Source organism: Magallana gigas, chromosome 10 (genome assembly GCF_963853765.1).
Source record: "Magallana gigas chromosome 10, xbMagGiga1.1, whole genome shotgun sequence".
NCBI classification, from domain to species: domain Eukaryota; kingdom Metazoa; phylum Mollusca; class Bivalvia; order Ostreida; family Ostreidae; genus Magallana; species Magallana gigas.
The window spans coordinates 12583389-12596869 of record NC_088862.1 but is presented as its reverse complement, the minus strand read 5'-3'; the positions used below and the strand labels follow the sequence as shown (position 1 = coordinate 12596869).

General features: G+C 33.0%; 1 protein-coding gene across 1 annotated transcript; it reads right to left on the bottom strand.

Moving 5' to 3' along the window:
* Positions 1-364: 364 nt before the first annotated feature.
* On the bottom strand, positions 365-8700 carry LOC117683956 (allene oxide synthase-lipoxygenase protein). The gene is made up of 15 exons (XM_034454273.2): positions 8115-8700; positions 7833-7877; positions 6976-7104; positions 6787-6884; positions 5979-6111; positions 5647-5742; positions 5465-5561; positions 4565-4682; positions 4276-4368; positions 4026-4086; positions 3173-3284; positions 2701-2792; positions 2441-2617; positions 2054-2217; positions 365-1557 (listed from the first exon to the last, which is right to left on the bottom strand). The coding sequence occupies exons 1-15, from the start codon at positions 8574-8576 to the stop codon at positions 1443-1445; spliced, it is 1992 nt and encodes a 663-aa protein (XP_034310164.2). The 5' UTR covers positions 8577-8700; the 3' UTR covers positions 365-1442.
* Between the last annotated feature and the right edge of the window lie 4781 nt (positions 8701-13481).

Here is a 13481-nt window from a genome sequence, read left to right as displayed (position 1 = left end):
CAAACATTATTTTTCAGATTTTAATATTTACAATGCTTCAGTAAGGCATTTTAATAGGCAATTAAATTGTGAGTATCATTTGTTGAGTTTTAAGCGAGTTACAGAGCTTACAAATCTTTGCTATGTAAACAAAGCTTTTTTTTTACATTTTGAATGTTGAAGGGAAAATTCCAGTTTTAGACCTAAAAGAAATGTGTTTAACGGTAAAAACTGTTTATTTATGCTTAAAATGAATAAGAAGATAGACAAATCAGCTTCAATTGTTTTTGTCCTGGTATATTAAAACTATGTAAACAGAAACAGGGCACGATCCTTGTTTACATGACAAAGAGTTGTGAGACTTGTACCTTGCTCATAACTCCATGACAGACTCTAAAATATCACTTGATCGTTAGATTTACATTCATAAAGCTTAACAATAATAAGAATAGCACAATGGAATTTGACCAAAATCGTGAGCATCTCCATTAAAAGATTAGCGAGTACAGGTATGGAGACCCAAGGGTTGCACTAATATTTTTATCACTGAGGAGATTCAAAACACTTTACTGATTGAATTATTGTGTACAATTACATATAGCTATTTTTTAAATATATATTTCTGTATTTTAATAATGGATGTAAAGTCCAGTAAAGTTTCCGGATCAGTTATTAATAAAATGGTCAAGAAGTATCAAAATATTGTGTATTTTGTTCAATGTAGCCTATTTTGATGGGAATGTCGAAATCGAAAATTAGATTTAGTCAAAACTCTAATTTGTATGATCTATGAATACAGTTTTTATAGTTGTACATTTATAGTATTCAGCAGCTTACTTGTGATCGAACTTTACATTTACACAAAAGGATTAGCAAAATAATGTTTATATTTTGGGACCTAGATGTCCAGTTAATGTTACACAAAATATTGTTACACAACAGCTCTATAGAAATCTAGTACTTTAAGTGGGTTTGCACTGAAATAACTTTTAAAAGTACAACATTTTTATAAGGTGGTTTTGAAAAATATGAACGAAGATTTTTTTCTCCTATTCTTTTTTTTATTTTCTGCTTTATTAACACATGTACATTCAAATTATAAGTATATGCTATTGATATTATCATACATGAACTTGCACAAGCATATTAAATACAAAGCTCAATATTAGCCTTTGATTACAAATTAAAATATGCTCAAACATGAATATCATAAAATTAAAAATAACGAAAATATCATAATACCATACATGTACCATAACATGAATTGAATTTAATATATTTTAATATTCCCATCACCAAATCTCAAAAGAAAAAGAAATCTAAAAAAAAGTCTCTAACAGATAACTAAAGATATTATTTTTGTTTTTAATACATGCAATAAAGAATGTGAACTTCATTCGTATCATGTTCCATATGATTTCGTTTTCAGTTTTGTGAATCACCTCTGGATTCTCAATTGTAGGTTAGGTACTGATGGAATTTGGAATTTCTTCCGGATAGAGATATTCATATTTTTGCACCAATTTTTCATTTCTTTGATGCATTTTCAAACTGATGTCCTTTAAGTTTTGTCTAAATCTGAAATTAATTTTAAAAAAATGTAAATATGAAAAAGGTAATAAAACGATGATTTTTTCGTAACTTACGTGTCCAACAGGTGGTGAACTTAAAATTATAAATTCATATACATACACAATGTTGATGTAACGAAACATATAAATGTTGATTTATGATCAGCATCAATGTTTGTCTGTTTACAGTTCATTCTCTATCACAAAAGTTCATTTGCACCGCCTTATTGTAATGAACTTAATAAGAAGAAATAATTGAAAATAAAACGAGATATCCCTTTTTATCAAACTTTTTCGACTATCACGTCAAAGAATCCCATTTCGTGTTCAATAAGTGCTGAAACTTATATATACATGTAATGTAGGCAGGGCAATACTCGTTCCCATTTTTTGCGCCCCATGTTTGGTCGTTTTTAAGACGAGGCAAAGCCGTTTGCAGGGAAGAAGGGCGAAAATAACACGGACCGAAAATAACCCTGCATACATTATTCCATGACACTTACTCCTCTACAATTTTGACTGCAGCGGGATCATACGTGTAGGTGACTTCAAAGTCTCCTAGAGCGTTGGTACTTCTTTCACTGAGGATTCGAGTGATGACCATTGCGTCCAGTGTTGTAGACTTATCTATCAACCTTTTTACGATGTCTTCCTCTTTCAGTGGGTTCTGAACATATATTAACCGGGTTGAGAAAAAAAATAAAAGCTCATATTTTATGGATCAACATGAATTTCAGGCTCATTTGTAAGCATTTTTATTTAATTTGTAAAAAAAAAAAAGTGAAAATAATTTTGAACTATCCGATATATTTTAGAAATAGCGCTGCAAATTTATACGATTATTATGACAATTTGAAAGTATAAAATTTATTATTATCATTTTGACGTACTTTATTCTTCGGCGGAACTCCTCTAATTTTTGTAGGATAGTTGGGGGGAAATCCGTAAGCATCATACTGAGGAAAGTTTGAAGCAGCATGTAAAACGCTGCTGGAAAATATCACGGATGTGAAAACCTCTATCAGCTGATCCGCTTTGCTGAACTTTCCGTTTTCAAAAGGGACGCCCTATAATAAACAAATAAAATGATTGAAATTAAAAACAAATGCAACTGTCAACCACATAGTGCAAATATTAAATAATGACTTACCAGAATTCCACACCCTCCATCTGACTTTGACTTGGTCAGTTCTTGTCCAAACGTCTGAATTTCCACATCGTGAATGATCTTGTCATTAGTGTCTAAAGACAACATAATTATATATGCACGTAAACTTAGTGAAGAAAAGATCTAATGACATTTAAGATGCATTTTAAAGTATTGATGAACGTGACTCACTATATATGTTATGACTGTTTTCTTTTAATAAATGTGGATTTAACATTATTTAATTTCAAAAGAGTAAAAATCTCAACACAACATTTTGACTTGATGGTTCTTGGTAACTATTTTAAAAATCTGATTTAAAAAAAAACAAGACATTAAAACGTGGCATTTGAACAGTAACCTTTAATTATCATTATTGTAAGGGAATAAACATTATACAGTGAAAATATATACTTTCAATCTTTTTACAAACCTATAGAACTCATTTGATATTTCTGTTCATTTCTACACTCACCATAATACAAGTTGACATATTTAGTCACGTAGTCACGAATTGCTTCATATAACATCATCGAGTCATCCCGCTGATAAAAGGTCGGCAAAATTGACCCATCATTGCAATACACCTATCAAAATATTTAAAAAGTTAATTACAATACTGTGGAATCATTTAATTTCGTGAGGGCCAATTTTCATGGATTGCCTAAATTTTACAGGTTCATGGGGACGTAATTTCGTGTATTCTCTTAAACCTACAAAGGAAATATGACTTTATTACCCTAATTTATTAATTCGTGGAGGATGTTAATTCGTGGATGAGAGGTACCAACGAATCCCACGAATATACATACATATATATATATATATATATATATATATATATATATATATATATATATATATATATATATATAATTTACATGTGTTTCGTTATGGTAGACAAAATAAACTCTTACTCCTCTGCTATTAGAAAATCTGCAAAGTTTCACATTTTTGTATATGAAATGGCCATGGTTTATTGTCTTACGTTCTGTGTAGATACTCCATCTTTTTTGTAAATAGAAATGTCCATGTTCCATTGTCATTTGCTCTCTGTTTATTCTAGTTACAATTCTGCGTTATTTATTTAGTTTTTTATATTAGGATTATTCCTTTGATTAAGAGTATTGTGATTTTTGTAGTTTAAATTTTTGCTGTTTTTTTTTTGGCATTTTGTACTTTGTCATTTATTATGTTATTTAATAAATAGCAATTCTCATTTTTTTGTCAAAGGCTTCAGTTGTATTGTATCAAACAGAACACCACCATATCAGTTAAACATAAATATTCACAAACAATTTTTGTTGTGGAAGAAAAAAAACACTTACTCCTCTGCTTTTTAGAAACTCTGCGTAGTTTCCCTCGATGTTCATCCTCCAGGAGTCAGCACTATTTTATTCAAAACAAAGTGTAGAATAAATCTCAATTCGAATAAAGGGTCAAATAAAACGAACAAAAATGTTTGCGTGTTTTGGATCAAGCCCCAATCCACGTGGTACGATTGTTGGAAGAATTAGCTCTGTTCGCAAGTGCAAGTCAGTGAATCTTCGGAATATAAAGGTGAATACAAGAACTAACCCTTTCTTAGTAAGTTCCAAAATGCCGACAGCCCCAATCGCCATTGTTTTATCAATCCATCCACCTGGTGAGACCAAATAGTTGAGACCACGACTACCAAACAACATAAAGAAAGAGAATTTATTTCATAGACTTATATGTAATTTTTTTTAAATTTTTGTATAAATAATTCATATGATGCCTCATACATTTTTCGGTACGTTCGCAATATTTCTGAAATGCTAAAGAAATACTGATTTCAAAATATTTTTTAAAATAATTTAATACTGTAACATTTATGTACACTTACCTGTTAATGGCGATAATAAAAAGAAAATGAGGCGCCAACAATTTGAACATTGGATGTGATGGCGAGAGACATCTATTTGTTGCTACACATATCCCTTCCATTAATAAATGTGTGAAACCTTCAAAAAAATTATATTGTTGTTGATTTTGTTTGTAATATTTGGGTTAACATTTGCATTTTAAATATTTCAATATCCCCTCATAATAAGTCTTAACGCCTTAAATATAGGATTGAACACAATGGCTATGCAAATAATACTCAAACGTTTGCTGTATTATCAAAGTGGACTATATGTTACGAATATTACACCCATTTATCCCATTTTCGTGTATTTCGATTTCTTCGTACTTTTGCGCAAAATATGGTTTAAAAATACATAAATGTTTGTAAAAACACATAATCAACAAATCAATACGTTCATATTCATGTTTGCAAAATGACTCTATTACATGTATCAATAGTCAATGGCCCTTAAAATGAAAATATTTGTCTCACTTTTTCTTAATCTCAGTAGTGTACATAGTTTTACCTTTAACACCTAATAATAGCACTATATTTAATCTTATCGCTATATGTTTTTAAGAATTAAATCCGATTTGTTGTTTGGGAATTACGAAGTCCCTAGTTCATGTTTTTCTTTCTGTAACGATCAGTATTACTAATTTTGGTCCCAGTTATCTTGTGATTAGTCAGAAAAACTAAACGTGTTCAATCAACATATGCGTGACTCTGACGAACAATTAACAATACATAAAGAATTTAAGGATTAATACAATTATGTCTGGTCCCGAAAGAGACTCGGATATATGAAAACAGATCGTGTTATCTAGTGTTAATTGTTATCTACTACATGTACTTTAAAGCTCGACAGGTTTATTTTTATCTAGATAAATTCAATACCTAAGTGGGTTAAGGCTTGGTGATAATTTGCATCCGCAACATTGTACCACATTTTGGCAAAAAGCCAGGTATACGGTGGATCAGTCGGTACAAAAACCTGAATGAAAATCATCTTATTAGTGAACAGCCCATTTAACATGTATTACAAAATGATGTAAAATAAATGTATGCAAGAGTCTTACGGGGTTTTCCGGTCCTTTCTGTTGAAAAAGTTGGATGGCTACGGGCATGAGTTTCCCAGTACCGTTAACAAAGAGCAGGGCTGTCGGAACTGGGGACTGTACAATAAACGCAAAGAAAAATAAATGAACATTGTAAATATCTTTATTGTATTCTAAGATGTAAATATTTCTTCTCATCTTTACTCACGAAGAGTATTTAAAAAGCATAGTTAAGTTTATCAACAAACCTGCAAATGATAAAATAGTTATCATGGTTAACTTAAAAAAATAAATCTTAAGCAGATGCTTTAATGAAATCATGTTCAAGTAATTGTTGGATAATTTATACGCACAATGTAACCTTCAACACAAGTTATTCCATCAAGTATTTCAAGATCAACGATAAACAATCGCTTCTTGGACATGGCTTCCGACAATGTCAGTCCATCGAGACATTCTTTAACACATTCATCTGTCACCCCGAACCTAGTGGTAAATAAATAGATTGGTCATTTGAAGCCGCTATCAAAGTATATAAAACTAATATAAGTTAATGATTTCTTGCAATGTATTGAAAACGAGTGCGTATACATGTAACTTTGTATACATATAATCTTATTGTTATTTAGAATCATGCTCAAGTGTTAACAAATAGTCCTTTTTAAAATATGATCGGTATGTGATATCACTGGTGAGCTTCAGGTTAATGTAATGCGAAAGCATTCAAAGCAATAAACATGATCAATAGGACAAATCTTTTTGTTTTTTGTTCATTTTCGGAGTAGCAATGAATGAATAAAATTTCTCTTGGTAGGCGAAATGTACTTCTATTCATTAGTTGTTGTGAAGAAAAGCGTGATTGGAATGATCATGCAACTGTATAACTGTTTTAATATCAAGGAAAACGCATTACAATAATGGTCTTTAGTCAAATACAAGTCATTTAAGATTGACATGAAGCTGTCTTCGCATCGTCGCATGGTAAACAAAGTAGTGCGAGGCGCAATGCGTGCGCAAATATTAAAACCTGTCGAATGCCCAATACTGACACAATTGTGATTGGCCGAAGCCAATCACAATAATTGTTTTATATGTAGCAAATCAAATACCATTGATACAGTCGTATGATTAATGTAAAATATTTTCAAATATAATTATTACTTGGATGGTATATCTGTGCAAAGACGAATGAGGTTTGGATTGACACTGTTTAAACGCTGCCATCCAAAATGCTCATCACTTTTCCAGTTCTCCATTTCCTATTTAACAACAAACTTGTAAATCATAATTTGCATGTTATATAGACACCATAACACATTCAACAACAATAGAAGCATAAAGGATGTTTACCTTTGGATCTCCGAATGTTTTTGAATAGACACCAGTCAAGTCCTCTAATGTTTCCCATGAGCCACTTCCAAAAATCATTTCCACGCTTTTTCCAGCCAGAAGGCTGAATTTCCTTTTAAGAAGATCCCACTAAATTCAAGAAAAAAAAGTTGAAACACGACTTTTTAGTATCTGCTTCTATTATTTCTCCAAAGACACGTGGCTTTCTATAACTAAGACCCCTCATACGTTTTCAAAAATAATAATAATTTTTGTTGTTTGAAGTATATGTATTTTTTTGAAGGTCTTATAGGAATCAAACTTGATGTAAATTAGATGTGAACATCTAAAGCTATTCCATCAAATAATCTGAAAGATTACCAAAAGATATGATGCATCAGACAACTCAAACCGACGCATGAACAAAAGGTGATTGAAGCGCCCTTCCCCATTTCTGTTCGCCTATTTTTTGTGTAAACTGAATACCTCCTTTTTGAACGTTAAAATTATTCAAATGTTTAAACTACTTTTTGGAAAATGCACTTAAAAACGTGAATCTTCACAAACGTCATTGTAAGTAGGTCCTGTAGTTGCCTGACATTAGAACATTTACCTGTACCGAGAAGTCCGTATCAGAAAAACTCAGAGCGCTAGACAATTTTTATCGAATACCGGTATTACATGTATCAAGTTAAAAAGTATACGCAGTTCAATTACATTTAATTTTCCAAATTAGGAAATCCAATTTTTAACACTTAGAAAAAAATATTTTTAAAGAATAATAACATTGTTATTTACAAATTAGCAAATACGACAATTAATTGGTCTTTAGCAATATCCGTAGAAAAAAAGCTGATCAATATATTAATGCATCTTACCTTTGCAGATATTGAAAACTCCTCATCCTCGGGAACCTTTTTAACCTGATAAAATTAACTGCATTACTAAATAGTAAATACTTTTACTAATATTTAAAACTGGCATTTTTTTTATTAAGTCAAACCTTTACCATAAAATTTCAAAAAATTATCATACTGTTATTCATACCTGTCATCTTATACGACCTAATAAACTAGTATGTTGTTAAGTCAATACAGTGGTTTCAAACGGACAATATTATGCAAAATTAATGTTAAATAATAATTATGTAAAACATTAACCTGAACCGGTAGGCCAGAAACCTTTTCCTCATATTCATAGAGCTTTTTCTTCAGCTCAAGCTCAGCATTTCTCTGATCTCTTCTAGGGTCAAACTGGGGAAGAAGCGTATCAAATTTCCCAACGTACAAGTCCACATCAGGACGAATCCAACGAAGAATTGGAAAAACCGAGGCAATTCCAATCCTCTTGTTGAGCACTTCTATCTTTTCAACATACCAATCGCTGAACAACCCGGCCTGATCTCTTCGTATCTTGATTTCTGTAACATCAGGTATATCTGTGTCATCTTTAATAGTGAAAACATCTAACTGTCTGGCCTCAAAATCGTTCCTGAACCAGTTGTCTAGATAGGCAGGTTTAGTTTGTCTTCCAGAGCCATCAAGTAGAACTATTTCCACTTTGGCATCAGTCCCGGCTCCCAATCGGTCCCCAGTCTTGACTTTGATTTCGTAGGTACTCATTGTTCAACGTGGATGTTCTTTCAGTAAATTTGTTGGTGTGAACTAGCCTTTTTATATACGACATATGCTTTAAATGACACAGATGCGGATAACACTATCATTTGCTTGCCTCCTGCCCCCCGCTGTTAGCTAGTTCAAACCTAGGTCGACGAGACAGCATATTTGTTTAATTTGAACTTTGTTTTAAAAAAAAAAGAGGAAAAAGTAGGTCATTGACCTGGTTATTTGAAATTGATAAATAGCACCACAATAGTGGGGCTACAATGTAGAATAAGTAATTTTTCGTTCCTATTAGATGATTATTTTTCGCCCCTGAGTAAACGTAATCCTTAAACTGGCCTAGACATGGTTTAAGACCACTTTGTCCAATGAATAAACCGTTTTACTTGTGTATTTTGATTGAATAACCCAAATTTGAAGAGTTAGAGTTCATGCTGCAAGAGAGAGAGAGAGAAAGAGAGAGAGAGAGAGAGAGAGAGAGAGAGATCCGGATAACACTATCATTTGCTTGATTCCTGCCCCCTGCTGTTAGCTAGTTCAAACATTGGTTGGCGAGACAGCATATTTGTTTAATTTGAACTTTGTTTCACATCCTTCAAAAAATAAATTACATATACATAATGAGTCTATTCAAACTTTTAAACGGGCCTAGACACGGTTTAAGATCACTTTGTCCAATGAATAAACCGTTTTACTTGTGCATTTTGAATGAATAATCCAAATTTGAAGAGAGAGAGAGAAAGAGAGAGAGAGACAGAGAGAGGGGGAGGGTAAGAATTTGTTGTTATTTAATTATAAACAAAGCTCGAGACATATATATATATATATATATATATATATATATATATATATATATATATACTCGTTTAACCTGGGTTGGAGTAATTTACGCTTTTTTGTAATCCGCTTCACGGATTAAAAAGCGTAAACTGCCCCAACCCAGGTAATACTCGTAGAACTTGGGTAGACAATGAGTTGAGACTATTCAAATTTTTAAACAGGCTAAGACTCGGTTAAGAATCACTTTGTACAATGAATACACCGTTGTACTTGTGAATTTTGAATGAATGACCCAAATTTGAAGTTAGAGTTCAAGCTAAAAGAGAGAGAGAGAGAGAGAGAGAGAGAGAGAGAGAGAGAGAGAGAGAGAGAGAGAGAGAGAGAGAGAGAGAGGTGAAAAATTCGTTGTTTTTTTAGACCCTGAAACGTGCTACTTCACCTCTAAAACAAACCGTACCGTTCCGTGCAAGAAACGAACCGTACCGTTCACAAAACGAAACGTACCGTTCACAAAGCGTACCGTACCGTTCACAAAACGAACCGTACCGTGCAAAAAGCGTGCAATATAATTTATGCAAGACCCGCCTCCAGACGGACAAAAAAGCGTATCGTACCGTGCAATTAGCGTGCAACTTCCATATACGGCTCATTGACCTAATGTCTTTCGACGAATGCGGACGGATATCGCGGGCATGTTAAGGCTTCCCGATGGATTTTACAGCGATATGTAGAAAGTCACTTGTCTGTACTGCATACGATATGACGTTATAATTAACTTTGACGTCACGATCTGCATTCCTGTGGATAGTTCTCAGGGAATGTTTCTTAACCTTAAAAGTGAATTATATCAAACCAGTATAATACCGCACGTTTCCTTTACATAGATGCTGCCGTTAATGCGAGACCTACAAAATTCATTCATATTAAAAACCAGTATCTACGGCGGCGTGGAAGGGCCAGATGAAAAAAAAAAATAATCTTATTCGTTCGGACGAATTAGCTATTTGTTCGGACGAATTAGATATTTGCTCGGACGAATTAGGATTTGTTCGAACGAATTAGGATTCGATCGGACAAATGAATTATTTGTTCGGACGAATTAGGATTTGTTCGGACGAATTAGGATTTGTTCGGACGAATTAGCTATTTGTTCGGACAAATAAGCTATTTGTTCGGACAAATAAGTTATTTGTTCGGACGTATTAGGATTTGTTCGAACGTATTAGGATTTGTTCGGACGAATAAGTTATTAATAGTGGTACATGTATGAGAGAGAGAGAGAGAAAGAGAGAGAGAGAGAGAGAGAGAGAGATGTCATAATCATGGATACATAAATGTGAAAAGTCTAATCAGTTTACATGATCATGCGCGGATCCAGAAAATTTTACCGGGTGGTGGTGGTGGTGGTGGGGGGGGGGGGGTCTGATAGATAGTTTTGTTTTCGGGGTGGGGGTCAAGGCCCCCCGACCACCCCGGCTCTAGATCCGAGTATAGATGTATGCCAACTCTAAGTTTTATTTCGCGCAATGCCAGAAGAAATGATTCCAATAGTCATAATTATATGATTCCGCAGGTGGATTTCGATTGTTGATGTTTATTTTGAAAATGTAGTCATTCTCCTGTTTACTTGGGACACTGGACATACGAAATTATTTTTCGCCTTAACTTTATACATATACATGTATACGATCAAAGTTAACTGATATGCTTCGTGGAATTGTGATAATCGCACAGTTACTTAAGTGACTTATAAAACAAACTAATTTTTACTTATACTTTATAATATAAAGTCAGCAAAATAACCAAACATCCTAACTATAATGCAAAAAAGTAATGAAAATAGAATTTAATGATAAAAATACTTATTGTCCGTCAAATAGACCTCTGATGACGTATTTGCATGTTAAAATTATCATATGGCTTTGTAAAGTTTTCTTATGTTTGGAATCTTAGGAGCGCAAATAAAAACATTATCAATAATCATAACTGATTGAATAATCATAACTGATTGAATCAAGTTCTGGGGAAAATTTAAATAATTGGACGATTTAAGGTGAAATAAAAGCTTACAAAACAATTGACAATTTTATACAATATTTTCAAAAGGTTGTATCTCATATTTCTTAACTATTATTGAAAAATATTGTTTATGAATCATACTATCGGAAACATCTGACGCCTATTTTTATCGGTCGAATGTGGCATCCAGGTTATTTATAGATAGAAACTGCATATGATGACGACTAACTTTGATTTTGTATCGACGATTTTTGATGCTATGTCTGATTTTAAAAATGAAATAGATTCAAAGTTGACTAATGAGACAACCATTAAGGTTAACATTAGTTTTAGACTATCGGAAACCCATGGCACCATGATAATATAACTACAATCCTTTAGATAGAAAGAGTTTGAAAATTGAGCTTGACAGCAAAATATGTCAGATATTGCATACATGTCAGATAGTATAACACCAATGTCTATATCATTAGCAATTTATTATTTGAAGGAAAGGGGTGGCTTGACCCCCCCCCCCCTTTCATCTACATTATAACCAGAGCAGATACATGTAGTCTAAATATACATGTAGTCTTTATATTATAAAGTATAAGTAAAAATTAGTTTGTTTTATAAGTCACTTAACTAATTGTGCGATTATCACAATTTCACGAAGTATATCAGTTAACTTTGATCGTATACATGTATATGTATAAAGTTAAGGCGAAAGATAATTTCGTATGTCCAGTGTCCCAAGTAAACAGGAGAATGACTACATTTTCAAAATAAACATCAACAATCGAAATCCACCTGCGGAATCATATAATTATGACTATTGGAATCATTTCTTCTGGCATTGCGCGAAATAAAACTTATAGTTAGCAAAGAAAAAACCTGCGCTGCCTAGAGTTGGCATACATCTATACTCGGATCTAGAGCCGGGGTGGTCGGGGGGCCTTGACCCCCACCCCGCAAACAAAACTATCTATCAGACCCCCCCACCACCACCACCCCGGTAAATGTTTCTGGATCCAAGCATGATCATGTAAAATGATTAGACTTTTCACATTTATGTATCCATGATTATGACATCTCTCTCTCTCTCTCTCTCTCTCTCTCTCTCTCATACATGTACCACTATTAATAACTTATTCGTCCTAACAAATATCTAATTCGTCCGAAAAAATAAGTTATTTGTCCGAACAAATATCTAATTCGTCCGAACAAATCCTAATTCGTCCGAACAAATCCTAAATCGTCCGAACAAATAACTTATTTGTCCGAACAAATCCTAATTTGTCCGAACAAATCGTAATTCGTCCGAACAAATATCTAATTCGTCCGAACAAATCGTAATTCGTCCGAACAAATAACTTATTCGTCCGAACAAATCGTAATTCGTCCTAACAAATCCTAATTCGTCCGAACAAATAACTTATTTGTCCGAACAAATAACTTATTTGTCCGAACAAATATGTAATTCGTCCGAACAAATCCTAATTCGTCAGAACAAATAACTCATTCGTCCGAACAAATCGTAATTCGTCCGAACAAATCGTAATTCGTCCGAACAAATAACTTATTCGTCCGAACAAATAGCTTATTTGTCCGAACAAAGAAGATTTTTTTATTTTTTCATCTGGCCCTTCCACGCCACCGTAAGTATCAAATAATCGGCAGTTTTAAAACTTTGTTTTAAGTAAAAGACTATGGTTTGTCCCAGAGACTCTCCCTGCTACGTGTAAACAACTGAATGAAGAAATTTCCATGCATGTAAAACCAGCTTGGTGCAGGTGAAAGATCAACACAATTTTAGAATATTTTACGTAATATTGGTAGAGAATATAAGTGAATCGTGCTTGGGAAACAAACCTACGGATTTACCCCAATTTTATGTAAATCGCTTTTGATTAGTAAAAATGTGCATTATATTATTTTGATGATTTTGTGGAATGTTTCAATATCCTCCATAAACGAAATATCTATTTCTTTCCCAAGCAGGAACTTCAAAGTATATGACTTAACAAAGGATTTCTATTAAAAATATGTATGATTTAATGTCATTAATCACCTGCGCCGATGCGATTTATATAGATCATACGCATTATCAGGATTCGCCCGTCACGT

Coding starts and splice junctions, on each gene's coding strand:
- LOC117683956 (XM_034454273.2), bottom strand. CDS start 8,576: ATGAGTACCTACGAAATCAAAGTCAAGACTGGGGACCGATTGGGAGCC. Junction 7,878..8,114: donor TTTCTGGCCTACCGGTTCAG/GTTAATGTTTTA, acceptor TAATTTTATCAG/GTTAAAAAGGTTCCCGAGGA. Junction 2,793..3,172: donor ATATGTCAACTTGTATTATG/GTGAGTGTAGAA, acceptor TGTTGTCTTTAG/ACACTAATGACAAGATCATT.